The sequence below is a fragment of the Schistocerca cancellata genome, chromosome 5 (genome assembly GCF_023864275.1).
Source record: "Schistocerca cancellata isolate TAMUIC-IGC-003103 chromosome 5, iqSchCanc2.1, whole genome shotgun sequence".
Lineage (NCBI taxonomy): Eukaryota > Metazoa > Arthropoda > Insecta > Orthoptera > Acrididae > Schistocerca > Schistocerca cancellata.
In genome coordinates this window covers 241,658,135-241,673,299 of record NC_064630.1, presented here as the reverse complement: position 1 = coordinate 241,673,299, position 15,165 = coordinate 241,658,135, and the positions used below count along the sequence as shown (strand labels likewise).

Genomic DNA, 15,165 nt, shown 5'->3' with positions numbered 1-15,165 from the left:
TTTGATATAATCTAAAATATTTGTAAAAATCGGTAACAACTAAGACATGATTGTCAACTTCCTAATTGTGGATCTGTGCTTCCTTTTTCTCATTACTGACATATTTATGTATGGTATTTCTATTGTTAGTTAGTTACCATACCTATTTTTTCCATAGATAAAGTGTTGAGGGTGCTATGGCTGAACCGTAAGATATATGCTTAAATAGCTGCAAACCACTGAATTGATGTGATATCCTAATCTATATCTACATCTACATTTATACTGTGCAGACCACAGTGAAGTGAATGACAGAGGATACTTACAATTGTACTGTCGTCCCTTGCTAAGCCCGTATCTAATACTGTTAAAATACTGTAGTGCATGTATGAGATGAATTACCAATCATCTATTTTTGTTTCCTACTGCTCCTTCTTCCACTAAAAATCAACAAAACAATGTTGTGTCACTCTTCATTGTGGTATCTGCTTTTTCCAGTCTGTCCCAAAATTGTTTTAACTAAAATATGGAATGGGGGACTATTGCACAGGAAAACTGAAGATTATTTTAGATTAAAACATGTTGAGATTGTGCACAAAATTCCAATGAAAAGCAGCACAACTTTATATTTAGTATCATAGGGATACACAAATTTTCAGGAAAAGTCTGAGACTGTTTGATTGTAAGGCACCATTGAACTCAAAAATATGCAACATATGATCAATAATTCATCTCATAAGTGTACTGCAGCAATATGATGAGAAGTGTTGTTCAAAACTGTTGATAACAAGGAACATTAAATGATTTTAATGTAATGTCTTATTTTATCAATTTACTAAATAATAGCTGTTTCACAGTCTATATCTACATCTGTACTCTGAAAGCCATTGTAAAGTGCATGGCAGAGGGTACTTATCATTGTACCAAATATTAGGATTTCTTCCTGTTCCAATCAGTATGGAGCATGGGAAAATCGAATACTTAAATGCCTCCATACATACTGTAATTCACACAGTCTTGTCTTTGTTGCCCCTATTTGTAGATTATTCACTTCATATTGGTTCTTGAAACACTGTAAGTTGATTTTGAGGGATGGTTGCTATTTATCTTCAGGTGTTGGACAAATCAGGTTTTTCAGAATTTATGTGATGCTCTCCCATTTGTCAAACAATGCTGTTATCATACATGCTACCCTTCTCTGTGTAAGTTCAAAATTCTCTTTTTGTGCTGTTTGGAATTGTCCCACACACTTGAGCAATGTGCTAAGATGGAAAGCACAATTGTTTTGTAAGCAGTCTCCTTTATAGATTGACTGCATTTTCCCGGTATCCTACCAGTGACTGAAGTTTGCTTCCTGCTTACATAAACCGAGCCTGTGTGATCATCCCATTTCATATCCATACACATTGTTACACACAAAATAGCAGAGATGCTGCGTCACAGATAGGCACAAGAAGAAAACTGTCACAATATAAGCTTTTGGCCCTCAAGGCCTTTGTCAAAAATAGACAACAAACACACACTTACACACACACACACACACACACACACACACACACACACACACACACACACACGTTTACTGCAACCTCTGTAGGGAGAGAAGTAAAAAGACTGGGTGCATTGGTGGAATGAGGACTGTGTATTTTTGGAATGGTAACAGGGAAGGGGGTGGATGGTTGAGAAAAGTGAGTAACGAAGGTTGAGGCCAGGAGGGTTATGGGAATGTAGGATATATTTCAGGGATATTGTTACATTCCATCCTGTATTTTCCATTGTTTGGTCATTGTTACACACAGGTGTTTGTATGAGCTGGCTGTATCCAATTGTGACTAAATTGATGTGTGAAGTTCTCAAGTTTACATTCTGTACATATAAAGCAAGTTACCAATATTTGCAGTACTTTGAAATCTTATCAAGATCTGAAAGGTTTGTGCAGCTTTTTTCAGACTGCTTTATTGTAGGTAACTACATCATTAAGTCTGAGATTACTAGCAATATTGCCTTTCAGGTCATTAATATACAACATGAACAGCAAGGATCCCACTACGTTTCCCTGTGGCACACCTGAAGTTACTTCTACCTCTCTACATGATACCCCATGTTGTCTTGTTTCTACCAAGCTATCATCAATCCAGTCAAAAAATTTTTCATAACACATATGAATGACTTATGATAATAAATTTTGGTGCAGTAACAAGTTGAATGCTTCCAGAATGAGATTTTCACTCTGCAGCGGAGTGTGCGCTGATATGAAACTTCCTGGCAGATTAAAACTGTGTGCCCGACCGAGACTCGAACTCGGGACCTTTGCCTTTCGCGGGCAAGTGCTCTACCAACTGAGCTACCGAAGCACGACTCACGCCCGGTACTCACAGCCTTACTTCTGCCAGTACCTCGTCTCCTACCTTTTCCTGCTTTTTGGAAGTTAAGAAACACTGGTACTTAGGCTTCCCTTGATAAAAATGTGAGTTCAGCTCACACAACTGATGTTTGCTGAATCAATACGCGCTGGGATAGAGATCATTCTGTTGAAGGGACTTCATTATGTTTGTGCTCTGACTATCCTGAACTAAAGAAGCATGTAAAATTAATCTGTCATGGTTATTAGAGTAACAGTATGGATGTGAAGGAAAAATTTTAAAGTTTGCACAGGGGAAGCTAAATGGCAGTGGTGTTGTGTGGTGTGCTGTGGTGTGTCAAGTCAGTAAGATTAGTCAAAATGTATAAGGCATCCTGTAGTTATTGACGAATTTGGTTCAAGGGATCATGACTAGGAGAATCAGGCTCTTATCATGGTTCAGCTATAAGTCAGATTTTCTGTGCCTTCTGCAGATAACTCCAGGAAAAGCACTGGACAGTTCCTATAGTAATACCAGATCTGATACCATGCACATTTGCTGACAAAGCTGATTTTCTGCTGTTTCTCTGGTCAGGTCTTTGTCATGTGACAGCTTATTGTGCAACTCCTCCTTGACCAATGCTGGAGCTGTGTGGCTCGAACACTTTGGTTATTCTTTTGGTACAGGTATTAATATTAGAGAATTAATCATGTTGGGAGATGCTTCCTGTTGTGTCATTACCATTGATACTACTGCATCTGGCATCTGGAAACAGTTGGCAGCATATCAAGACATTTCGACAGATGGTGATAGAGGATGCGCATGACAACACCACAGCCAATGATGTGCACCCTCTGAGCATGCCTACACTGGCTGCTGACAAGAGTGACCTCTGCAAACTGGATGTAGGAAATCCCTGCAGCAGCCTGGGCCAGTTCTCCATAAGCAAGTGAGCAGACTGTGCAGTGTCATGGCATTCCTACTCTGTTTTCAGGTGTTGACATTTATTGCTGTGTACCTCAGACTATGTTTATAATCTCCAGTTTGATAAAAGTGGCACAAATGTATGTTTACAGACTATGTGTGCCGGTTAATTATTTACTCTTGTCCAGATCTTATAGTGGTAGTTTGCTGCTCTTCTAGTCCTGTACACCAGTCTTCCTATGTTGATATCCACTGAGGGATACAGTACCCTCAGTGAAGATCTAGACCTTGTACCAAGTGAAATGTATTAAGCTCTGGAAGAAGAAATACATCATGATTTATAAATGTAAAACAAAGGTGATGATCTATGACAAAGTAGTGATAAGTCACCTGACTGAGTAGACTCATTTACTTAACTAGGAAAAAAATTAGTAATGGTGGAGCATAGAAAAAGCCAGAAGTAGAATTGCTGAAACAAAATATGCTGTTAATAAAAGTAACAACATGTTCGCAGCCCTTGGTCTTGCGGTAGCGTTCTCGCTTCCTGTGCACGGGGTCCCGGGTTCGATTTCCGGCGGGGTCAGGGATTTTCTCTGCCTCGTGATGACTGGGTGTTGTGTGTTCTTCATCATCATTTCATCTTCATTGACTTGCAAGTCGCTGAAGTGGCGTCAACTAAAAAGGACTTGCAATACGGCGGCCGAACTTCCCCACATGGGGCCTCCCGGCCAACAATACCATACGATCATTTCATTTTTCACAACATTGAATATGTTTCATTTATGGTATTTGATGGCTATAACATCTGAGTGGTATTGGATGGCTGTAACATCTGAGCCATAAGAAGGGAGAAAAAAGACTGGAACTATGAAAATCAAAAGTACTAACAAAAAAAAAGATGATGTCCTTAGAAGTGTGGGCCAGTAGAAATCCACTGTAGAAGCAGAGTGCAGGTTATTTGCTGTCTGCTGATACATGTGATTGTCTTAGTAAAGTAATAGAGAAATATGCCAATGATAAACAAACTAGAGGCAGACCACAACTGAGGTATGTAAATCAAGTCATGAAAGATATTCATGCTGTACCAATCACACTGCTGCCATCCAGTCCATTCATTGAAGACCAAATGAAAGAATTACTTTTGTCTCAAAAAGGACCTCAGAGCAATTCCAGCAATGTTAACTGTTGAACAGATCAAATTTGAAGTGTTGTCTTGTATTTTATTCTAAATATATATAGAATAATTTTATTCAGGTGTGTTCACTAACCTGCTACAATACCACCGTCAAATTGTTTCTATTTGATTGTAAAATCTGAATAATGTCAGAAGTTGTATGAGTATAAATAATGGAAGGAGTAGAAATAACTTACAGTTGAGAGGTTGAGTCATTGACAGGCACGAGACTGTGAATGCTATGAAAAGAATAGATTTTGACTCACCATATAGTGAAGATGTTGAGTCTCAGACAGGCACAACAAGCAAGTAAGCTTTCGGCCAAAGGCCTTCTTCTGAAGTAGACAATGTCCACACACATTCACACAAAGACATCTCTCACACATGACCTCTGCCTCTTGCCCCTGAGGCCAGACTGTAAGCAGCTGCACTTGATGGGAGGAACAATCTGGTTCCTGGGAGGAGATTGGGTTGAGGAGGGGGAAGTTTAGCAGGATAGGGCAGCTAGTTGCAGTTGGGATGTTAGACGGTGGTTGGGGGAGGGGGGAGGGAGTGGAAAAGGAGAATTGAAAAGACTGTAGGTGCATTGGAGGAATAGAAGGGAAGGCTGTGTAGCATTGAGAGGTACTGTCTGTGCCAGGGTTTCGACATCCTCTCATTGTGCCCTTAAATGAGGAATGTCTCACCGACTACCCTTCCCACCCCTCCGATAGTGATATTCTGCTGCCCACTGAACCTAAACAATATCCTCGTCCATCCTGTCTCCATCCACGCTCCCAACCCCTTGCCTCATGGCCCATATCCAGGTAATAGACCTAGATTTAAGAACTGTCCCATACATCCTCCCACCACCACCTACTCCAGTCTGGTCACAAGCATCACCTATATCATGAAAGGGTGGGCCAGCTGTGAAAGTAGTCTACCAGCTAAGCTGCAACCACTGTGCTGTGTTCTACATGGGCATAACAACCAGGAAGCTGTCTGTCCACATGAATGGCCACCGACAAACTGTAGCCAAAAAACAGCTAGACCAACCACTTGTGGAGCACACTGCCCAACACAATGCTCCCCACTTTAATTACTGCTTTACAACCTGTGCCATCTAGATCCTTCCTGCCAACACTAGCTTCTCTGATTTGTGCAGATAAGAACTCTCCCTGAAATACACTCCTGGAAATTGAAATAAGAACACTGTGAATTCATTGTCCCAGGAAGGGGAAACTTTATTGACACATTCCTGGGGTCAGATACATCACATGATCACACTGACAGAACCACAGGCACATAGACACAGGCAACAGAGCATGCACAATGTCGGCACTAATACAGTGTATATCCACCTTTCGCAGCAATGCAGGCTGCTATTCTCCGATGGAGACGATCGTAGAGATGCTGGATGTAGTCCTGTGGAACGGCTTGCCATGCCATTTGCACCTGGCGCCTCAGTTGGACCAGCGTTCGTGCTGGACGTGCAGACCGCGTGAGACGACGCTTCATCCAGTCCCAAACATGCTCAATGGGGGACAGATCCGCAGATCTTGCTGGCCAGGGTAGTTGACTTACACCTTCTAGAGCACGTTGGGTGGCACGGGATACATGCGGACGTGCATTGTCCTGTTGGAACAGCAAGTTCCCTTGCCGGTCTAGGAATGGTAGAACGATGGGTTCGATGACGGTTTGGATGTACCGTGCACTATTCAGTGTCCCCTCGACGATCACCAGTGGTGTACGGCCAGTGTAGGAGATTGCTCCCCACACCATGATGCCGGGTGTTGGCCCTGTGTGCCTCGGTCGTATGCAGTCCTGATTGTGGTGCTCACCTGCACAGCGCCAAACACGCATATGACCATCATTGGCACCAAGGCAGAAGCGACTCTCATCGCTGAAGACGACACATCTCCATTCGTCCCTCCATTCACGCCTGTCGCGACACCACTGGAGGCAGGCTGCACGATGTTGGGGCGTGAGCGGAAGACGGCCTAACGGTGTGCGGGACCGTAGCCCAGCTTCATGGAGACGGTTGCGAATGGTCCTCGCCGATACCCCAGGAGCAACAGTGTCCCTAATTTGCTGGGAAGTGGCGGTGCGGTCCCCTACGGCACTGCGTAGGATCCTACGGTCTTGGCGTGCATCCGTGTGTCGCTGCGGTCCGGTCCCAGGTCGACGGGCACGTGCACCTTCCGCCGACCACTGGCGACAACATCGATGTACTGTGGAGACCTCACGCCCCACGTGTTGAGCAATTCGGCAGTACGTCCATCCGGCCTCCCGCATGCCCACCATACGCCCTCGCTCAAAGTCCGTCAACTGCACATACGGTTCATGTCCACGCTGTCGCGGCATGCTACCAGTGTTAAAGACTGCGATGGAGCTCCGTATGCCACGGCAAACTGGCTGACACTGACGGCGGTGCACAAATGCTGCGCAGCTAGCGCCATTCGACGGCCAACACCGCGGTTCCTGGTGTGTTCGCTGTGCCGTGCGTGTGATCATTGCTTGTACAGCCCTCTCGCAGTGTCCGGAGCAAGTATGGTGGGTCTGACACACCGGTGTCAATGTGTTCTTTTTTCCATTTCCAGGAGTGTATATCAAATGTTCCCATAACCCCCCTGGGCTTAACCTCTGTTAGTCACTGTCCTTCACCCATCCATACCCTTCCCTGTTTCCATTCCAGCACTTCATAGCCTTCTATTCTCCCAACGCATCAACAGTCTTTTTACTTCCTTCTTTTCTGCTCCCTTCCCACCACCACCCCACTCCACCCCGCATCTAGCCTCCCAACTACACCTAGCTGCCCTACCCCCATCCCACAACATCCCTGTATGCTCCCACAAGCAGCACTTTACTGTCACCCCCTCCTCACCCCAGTCTCCTCCTTACGCCCACCACCCGGATTGTTTTTCCCATCATGCACAGTTGCTCAGAAGAGTCTGGCCTCCGTGGCAAGAGAGAATGGTTGTGAATGAGAGAGTGAGAGAGAGTTGTGTTTGTGTGAATGTGTTTGTGTGTGTGTGTGTGTTGTCTATTTCAGAAAAAGGTGTTTTGGTGAAATTTTACTTGTTTAGCAATCTTTTGTTGTGCCTGTCTGCAATTCAGCATCTCCAGTATATGATGAGCGGAAGTCTATCCTTATCATAATATTTTCATTATTACACCCTTAATTTTTCATACATGAGAATGTTGTTAGCTTTTTAATGAATCCTTTTTTCAGAGCTGGCAGAATGCACATACAAACATTTAAACCTGCAGCGCTACATTGTGCTGGTTGACTACTGCAGATGAATTGGGTGAAGGATTGTGCTGGGTAGACTGGGTGAGGAGGGGAAAAGGAGGTGGGAAGTGGTAGGGAGGGTTGGGGAAAGGTGGCTGATGGCTGGAGGCAGAGGGAGCAGACACACAGAATGAGAATATGGCATCCATGACCTTGTTCTGGCCTCAGGCAGGGGAGATGGGCACAGTGCAGGATGACATGAGGACTGGATAGGGAGGGGGAGCCAGCACAGAGGAAGAGGGAGACTATGGAGAGGAGTGAGTGAGTGAAGGGTATAGTTAAGTTAGGGTCATAGGGCAGGGCTGGAGGTGGGTGTGAGATCAGGACTAGTGGAGATTGGGGCCAGGAGGATTACAGGATTGATGGATATTTTACAAGGACAGTTGTCATCTACATAATTCAGAGAAGCTGATTCTGGGGGGTGAGGGTCCAAATGGCATGGGTTGTGAAGCAGCCACTGAAACTGAGCATGTTGTGCTCATCAGTGTTTTTCACCACTAGCCTCTGGCCTCAGCCACATTTTGGCAGCAGCCATTCATTTGGATAGACTACTAGTTGGCAGTTGTGCCACATAAACTGCTGTGCAGAAGTTACAGCAGATTTAGTATATAATATGACTGTTTGCACAGGTGGCCTTGCCTGTGATAGGATAGGACAAACCTGTGATGGGTCTGGAGTAGGCTGTGCTGGGTGGGCATTATGGACAGAATTCTGTTAGCCACAACATTTTCATTACACTGGAGTTGAGCATTTCTGAACATTGACTTACTTGACTTAATTCCTTTTAGTCCAATGTGGAGCATGTGGCACATTTTAGAGCTCTCCATCTGACCCTGTGTGTTGCCATCTTCTTGATGTTACTCCAGGAGTGACCAACGGCTGCCACCTCAGCTTCAACAGTCCTGCACCAGGTCGACCTCAGTCTGCCTCTCCTCCTTGCGGGTTCCATTTTATAGCCTGCTTTGGAATACATTGCAGGCCTCTTCTCAGGGTGTGTCCAATCCATCTTCATTTCCGTTATTTTACGGTTATCTTGGCTTCCCATTGTTGGGTGCATTGCCATAGTTCTCGGTTTGTGATAACATTTGGCCAGCATACTCCCAGTATCATCCTCATACATTTATCGTTGAATGTTTTTACTCTTCTTTTAATTTTTGCTGCCACCTTCCACATCTCACACCCATAAAAGAGAACAGACTCTACACTTGAATAAGAGATTTTAAGCTTTACCTTCAATAATATTTCACAAGATGTCCAAACTGGATGCAGCTGGGCAAAGGACCCTTTTGCCTTTTTATCCCACTTTTGATGTCTTCTGTCACCCCTCCATTTTTGGAAACAATACTTCCCAGATAACAAAAGCTCTCCACCTGCTCAATCTCCTCTTCTTTCATGGCTTGTGCATTCTTGTTCTTTCTGTTCTTCCTAAGCTCCTTAGTCTTAGTCATGTTTATTTTTAATCCAACTCTCTGAGCTTCTGTTTCCTATTCCCTAAGCTTCTCTCTCATATCCTTGAAAGTGTTGGACAGAAGGCAGATGTCATCTGCAAAGTCCAGGTCCTCCAGGCGATCATAAAGGGTCCACTGTATACCTGTCCTCTTCTTTCAGGTTACCTTCTTCATGACACCATCTAATGTCAGCAAAATAGCAGTGGTGAAAGCAAACAACCCTGCCTTACTCCAGAATTTAAAATGAATGGTTCTCAGAGATTTTCATCGTGTTGCACCTGGCAAGTATATTCTTTGTACATCCTCTTCACGATACTGATGATCTTTGGTGGTACTCTCTAACTCTGCATTGTTTTCCAGATGGCTTCACGTTGCACTCTATCAAAGGCTTTTTCAACCAGTATTCCATGGATTGCTCAATAATGATCCTCAGGGTGTTGATCCGGTCTGTGCATGAGCTGCTTTCTCTGAAACCAGCCTTTTATTTCCTGAGCTTACTATCCATGGGCACTCTGAGATGGTTTAAAACAACCATTGACAAAAGTTTGATGCTATGCCAGTTGTTGCACTTTGTCAGGCCTCCTTTCTTGGGCAACTTGATAAGGATTCCCTTTCTTCAATCTTCATCGCCACTTTCTGCTGCCTCTTGAGCTCTTTCTGCAAGCTGTTCTACCTGATTTCTTCTGTCAGATCTAGTGCTTCTTTTGACTTGCCGATGAACTTCATTGTACCTTGCCCTAAGGCATTGTTTTTCTTCATCGTCCCTACACTGGTTGATCAAGGCCTTTATTTCTCTTCTTTCTTCAATCTTCTGTCATATATTATCAGATATCCACAACATTTTCATTACCCTGGAGATGAGCATTTCTGAACATTGCTTGACTGATATCACTCTGTGTCACTGCAACATCACTGAGTTCATCTCCATTGACTCCAACCCCACTGACACCATCCATTTCATCTCAAAGAATTTAACTTAGTTGATGTATAGCAAACTACAAGGGTGATTTTTTTCTGTTGCTTGCCAGTTACAGAGATACCAGTCTCAAGATACCAGTTTTCATTTCTGCTTGATCAAAAGGAAAATTCACTTGAGTAAATATAAAATCAAGAGAAAGAATGGCTGACCAGTATTTAACTTCAGGACTTAAAGTTCATATTACTATTTAAAGTATGAGACTGTCCTAGCTTTTGAAACTATAAGTTCCTTCCTTGGGAAAGAAAGAGCAATAGGTTACAGAAGATTATAAAGCAAGGGCATTTCACTCAGACCCCTGGATGAGAGGGTCGCACGTGCTGTGAGAATGAGGACCTGGTCATCCATTCTGTCTCAAAATTTTTGTTTTTGTTTCTGCTGTTCTTTTTATGAGTTGGACTGTGTGACATTAATGTTATTTTCTCTGATCAAAGTATTAATTCAGAACTACTTGCAGATTGTGGGATGTCGAGGAACAGTTGAAATAAATCCGAGGCTTATAATGCAAGCAGAGGCAACAGTGCATGGTGTCTTCCTCTACAACTCAACTTCAGTAAGTTTTAAATGATGCATATTTTTAAAATAAGTACAGTTTTTAAATGTTGGCACTGCAGCACAGTGGTCAATGATCCACACGTGCACTGAGTATCTGCTTCTAGTGATTACCCACAGATGAAATAATGGTAGCATCCATGTGTGTTTATGTTTATTTGCTCTTATTTAAAATCTCTTTGTTAACTAAAAATCCAACAACCTCTGAGTTACGTGTAGTGATTTATTTTATGTGCTAAAGAGATGAGAAAGTAGTCAAATTCATTAACACTAGTGGAACTCATAGAGAAAGCACTATGGCAAAGTAATCATAAAAAATGGCTTAGAACATTTAGAAATGGGTGTACTGACATTCATGATGAAACACAAAGTCATTGTTATCTCTGAAGATTTGGTGTAGAAAGCTGATGTAAAAGTTCTATAAAATTGATACTTTGATTTAACACTTTGATTTAATCATTATCAGATGAGCTTCTTCAAGTTATAAGAAGTGTTCTCTAAAAAATTCTTACTTAATGCTTAAACTACTTGAAATTGTGCCCACAGTATTTGTGATTGGTTGTCAAATTGGGCAGCAGATTTTTTTAATGGGGAAGTCAGAAGTTGGTTGTTCATTATTATCAGTGCCTTGCTGTTGATAGAAATTATGTTGAAAAGCAGATTAGATTTATAGGTTTTCATAAAGTAATAAAACTATATGTGACTGTAGGCTTTCCCAGTGTAAACTGTTGAAGGTTTCTCAGGTCTCCAGCTGGAGACCCGAGAAACCTTCATCAATAAGTAGTGGAACTGTTTTAAAAAACAAACTTGTGTTTCTTTAATATAAATAAGTGTTCACTTAAAGAAACACACACTGAATTCTACAAATTTCTTCTCTTTCTCTTGTATGTATGTGATTTTTGTATGAAAATACTGACATCTGATGACCACAGTGGTGATTTTTTTGTCACTGACAGGAGGAGAGACAAGCTGCTATTGACAATCTCTTGGATGGAATTGCCAAAGGCTGGGTCAACCCTGCCGTGGCTAAGGAGTACAAGTTTGAGGAAGCTTCTCAAGCTCACCACGACATCATCCATACCAAGGGAGCAACAGGCAGGCTTGTGTTAACTCCCTGAGGATGCATTTAGAGGGCTGGGCATAAAACACAGCCACTAATATCCTTCTGTTGTTCAGTTCTATGTTTCTATAAGTGGAAATCTGGGTTTGGGGGTTGACTGCCAGCAGCAGTATTTTAAATGTTGATTGTGGTTCATTAGTGCTCATCTGATGATACTTTAATTTCATGAAGTGGACTGCTACATTGTTATTTGGTAGCAGGAACAATAACACACACTTACCAGGAGTTACAACAATGTGTAGAGTGAATGTGTAGTGAACAGAGGGACATTATTTGATTTGAAAATGAAACTGAGATTATTTACATCATAGAGGTACAATAAATGCAGTGGAAAGGCACAGCTTACCAATGGACTGTGGAAATGAGTTATGGATCAAGTTGTTGAATGATTTAGTGTAGTGGAGTTTAGTTTTAGCAAGCTAGAGCTCATGTAATATGGTGTGTCCTGAAGTGAAATATGTCTATGGAGTCAGTGTCCTCCAAGTAATCTTTTGTTTTGTTCAGACATATAATCATAAACAAATGGAATTATGACACATATAATTGCAACTTAACTGAAATTGTACATGAAATTATGATACATGCAGTTGAAGTGAACTTAAATTGTTATTTTGTTGTTAAATTGCATTTTACATAGATTATTTTTGATAAATAACATAAAATGTGTAATTTGAACACAAGCAAAAGAGAGAGCAAAACAAAGGAAATTAATTGTTGACTAAATCTAACAAGTGAGATAATATATTCATGAATAATTTCTAACAAATGGACTACATTCTGTAGCACTTTTTAAACAAGTTCTTCACATAGTTCTTCCATGGTTTCACATACAAATTTGCACATAAGACAGTTAGGAATGTAGATAGAAATTCCTCCTAAGTGTTGACAAAAGCAAAAATGTGATGCTGTGTGGACAGAAAGTATAGTGGTAGTAGGAGAAATTATAGTGGTAGTAGGAGTAACGGCTTTTATTGTAGCGGTAGCTCATAAAGTGTAACGAAATCAAGGAAATCTTGCTCTGAGTGTTTTGTTTTCACAAGGTGTGCCATTACCCACAGCACATAGCTGCATGGTTTGATTGCCATAAATGTGGGCATGTGTTCAATGTATTAGCAAACTGTCTTTGGAGGCAACTAAACATTGATCGGTAATATAGGGTAACCAGTATTTTCACCAGTAACAACTAACATTTTTGGTTTTGGTGCCTTTAGCAGTTTTGAATTTCAAATACCAGATTTAGTTAACACAGTATAAATTATTCCATTCAGTGATCTGGACACTCCATGTAAGGCATGATCCGCTTTATTTGAATCTAATCTGGGTTGTGCATAAAAGATATCCTTAAAACCTATAACTACTCCTTGTTTTTTTCAGGTCAAAACCCAGGGCATTTGTTGTGAAAGTAGTTAATGTGAAATCTGACCAATTAGAGGCATCCGGTGGTGTGACACCAATTGCATCTAGCCACAGGTGTTGCCCATGATAGTAATTAAAAAGTGCATGGACATGATTTGATTTTAAAGTATCTTATCAGTGCTCTTTCTTATGTAAACAATTAGCATATATCATACATCATCTAGAAGAGCTACCAGATTGTTCTGTTCTAAGCGGAAGTGTAATCTCAGTCAAGGGCATCTGGGGACGAGTACCTAAAGTAGGGAACCGTCAAATTCCTCCACGCTTGCCCCCTCCCACTTTCCCAGCTCACCAAAATGTGCTCACACCACTTCCCTCACAACCAGCTTCCTCCTCCTCCTTCAAACTCTCTCCTCTCTATGCCAACTCCCTCTCCTCCCAGGTGTGTCAAGAAAGTAAAATATTTAAGAAACCACTCTTGAAAAAAAAAAGTATCTTTTATTTTGAAGACTTTATTACAATCAATACATCAATACTGTAGGAAAAGGTAGATTGTTGCTTACCATAAAGATAACATGCTAAGTTGCAGGCAGGCACAATTAAGAGACACTTACACATAAACTTTTGACTGCAGCCTTTGTCGGAAAAAGAGAAACACAGAAACACACACAATTCATTCACACAATCAAGCACACCTCATGCACATGTGATCGCCAACTCTGGCAGCTTGGGTCAGAGAGCATTGCAGAGTTGCTGGTCATGTATGCATAAGGTGTGCTTGTTTGTGTGAATGACTGGTGTGTGTTTCCCTTTTTACAATGAAGGCAGAGGCTGAAAGCTTATGTGTTAAGTGTCTTTTAATTGTGTCTGTCTACAATTTAGCATGTTATTATTATGCTAACAGTCTGTGTTTTCATACATTGCTGATATTCCTACCTGGAATTTCCATTGTTCATTATATCAACACTATACTTAACCAGTTACTCATCCATAAATATAACTAATTTTAGTGAAGTACAGAAACAAACTTTTTCATGAAAAAGTGTATTTTTAACTACTGAGACAACCTTTTTACAGTTGCAATAAAATACTAAAATTGAGTACAGCACCAGATAATATTGCAAAATAATGAAATTGTATCACCATCTACACCCGTATTCTACAAACCACTGTGAAGTGCATGGCAGAGGGTACATTCCATTGTACCAATTATTAGGACTCCTCGCATTTGCTTATGGAGCATGGGAAGAATGACTGTTTGAATACCTCTGTGAAAACTGTAATTAATCTAATCTTGTCCCCACAATTCATACAGGAGCAATATGTAGAGCTAGTTCTTGAAACTTTGGAAGTATGCTTCTGTGGAATAGTTTGCATCTATCTTCAAGTGCCTGCCAGTTCATTTTCATCAGTATTTCTATGAAGTAGGTCAAACAAACCTGTTACCATTCATGCTGCCCTTTTCTGTACTTGCTGAATATCCTCTGTTAGTTCTATTTGGTACAGTTCCCCCACACTTGAGCAATATTCTAGGATGAGTGATTTGTGAACTATCTCCTTTGTAGACTGATTGTGTTCTACATCTGTCAATGACTCTCCATCCAAGATAATGTGATTGCATCCTCCCTAGCAAAAAATCCTCAATCCAACCACAAACTTTGCTTTACAGCCAACATGATTGTACTTTCAATAATAAGCATAGGCATGGTGCTGCATCAAATGCTTTTTGGAAATTGAGGAGTACTGCATTTACCTGACTGCCTTGATCCATGGCTTTCAGGATGTTGTGTAAGAAAAGTGCAGTTGGGTTTCAAATGATCGATGTTTTCTGAATCCATCTGGTTGAAATGGATGAGGTTGTTTTGTTCAGATACCTCATTATGTTTGAGCCCAGAATATATACCAAGATGCCGCAAAAAATGGATGTCTAGGATACTGGATGGACTTCTACTTCCCTCCTTGGAAATGGGTATCACCTATGCTGTCTTCCAACTACTGGGCACGCTTTCTTGTTTGAGGAATC

The 15,165-nt window shown here is 41.6% G+C and overlaps 1 protein-coding gene across 2 annotated transcripts in view; it reads left to right on the top strand.

Annotated features, from left to right (window-relative positions):
* The window catches only part of LOC126188205 (quinone oxidoreductase-like), a 91,969-nt gene extending 77,858 nt beyond the window's left edge, over positions 1-14,111 (top strand). Inside the window, exons 6-7 of one of the 2 annotated variants that reach the window (XM_049929756.1) lie at positions 10,572-10,667; positions 11,623-14,111. In XM_049929756.1, the coding sequence (XP_049785713.1) occupies positions 10,572-10,667; positions 11,623-11,784 (258 nt within the window). In that variant the 3' untranslated portion in view covers positions 11,785-14,111. The remainder of the gene's footprint in view (positions 1-10,571; positions 10,668-11,622) is intronic. The other variant, XM_049929755.1, reaches the window with a different exon arrangement.
* Positions 14,112-15,165: the final 1,054 nt, after the last annotated feature.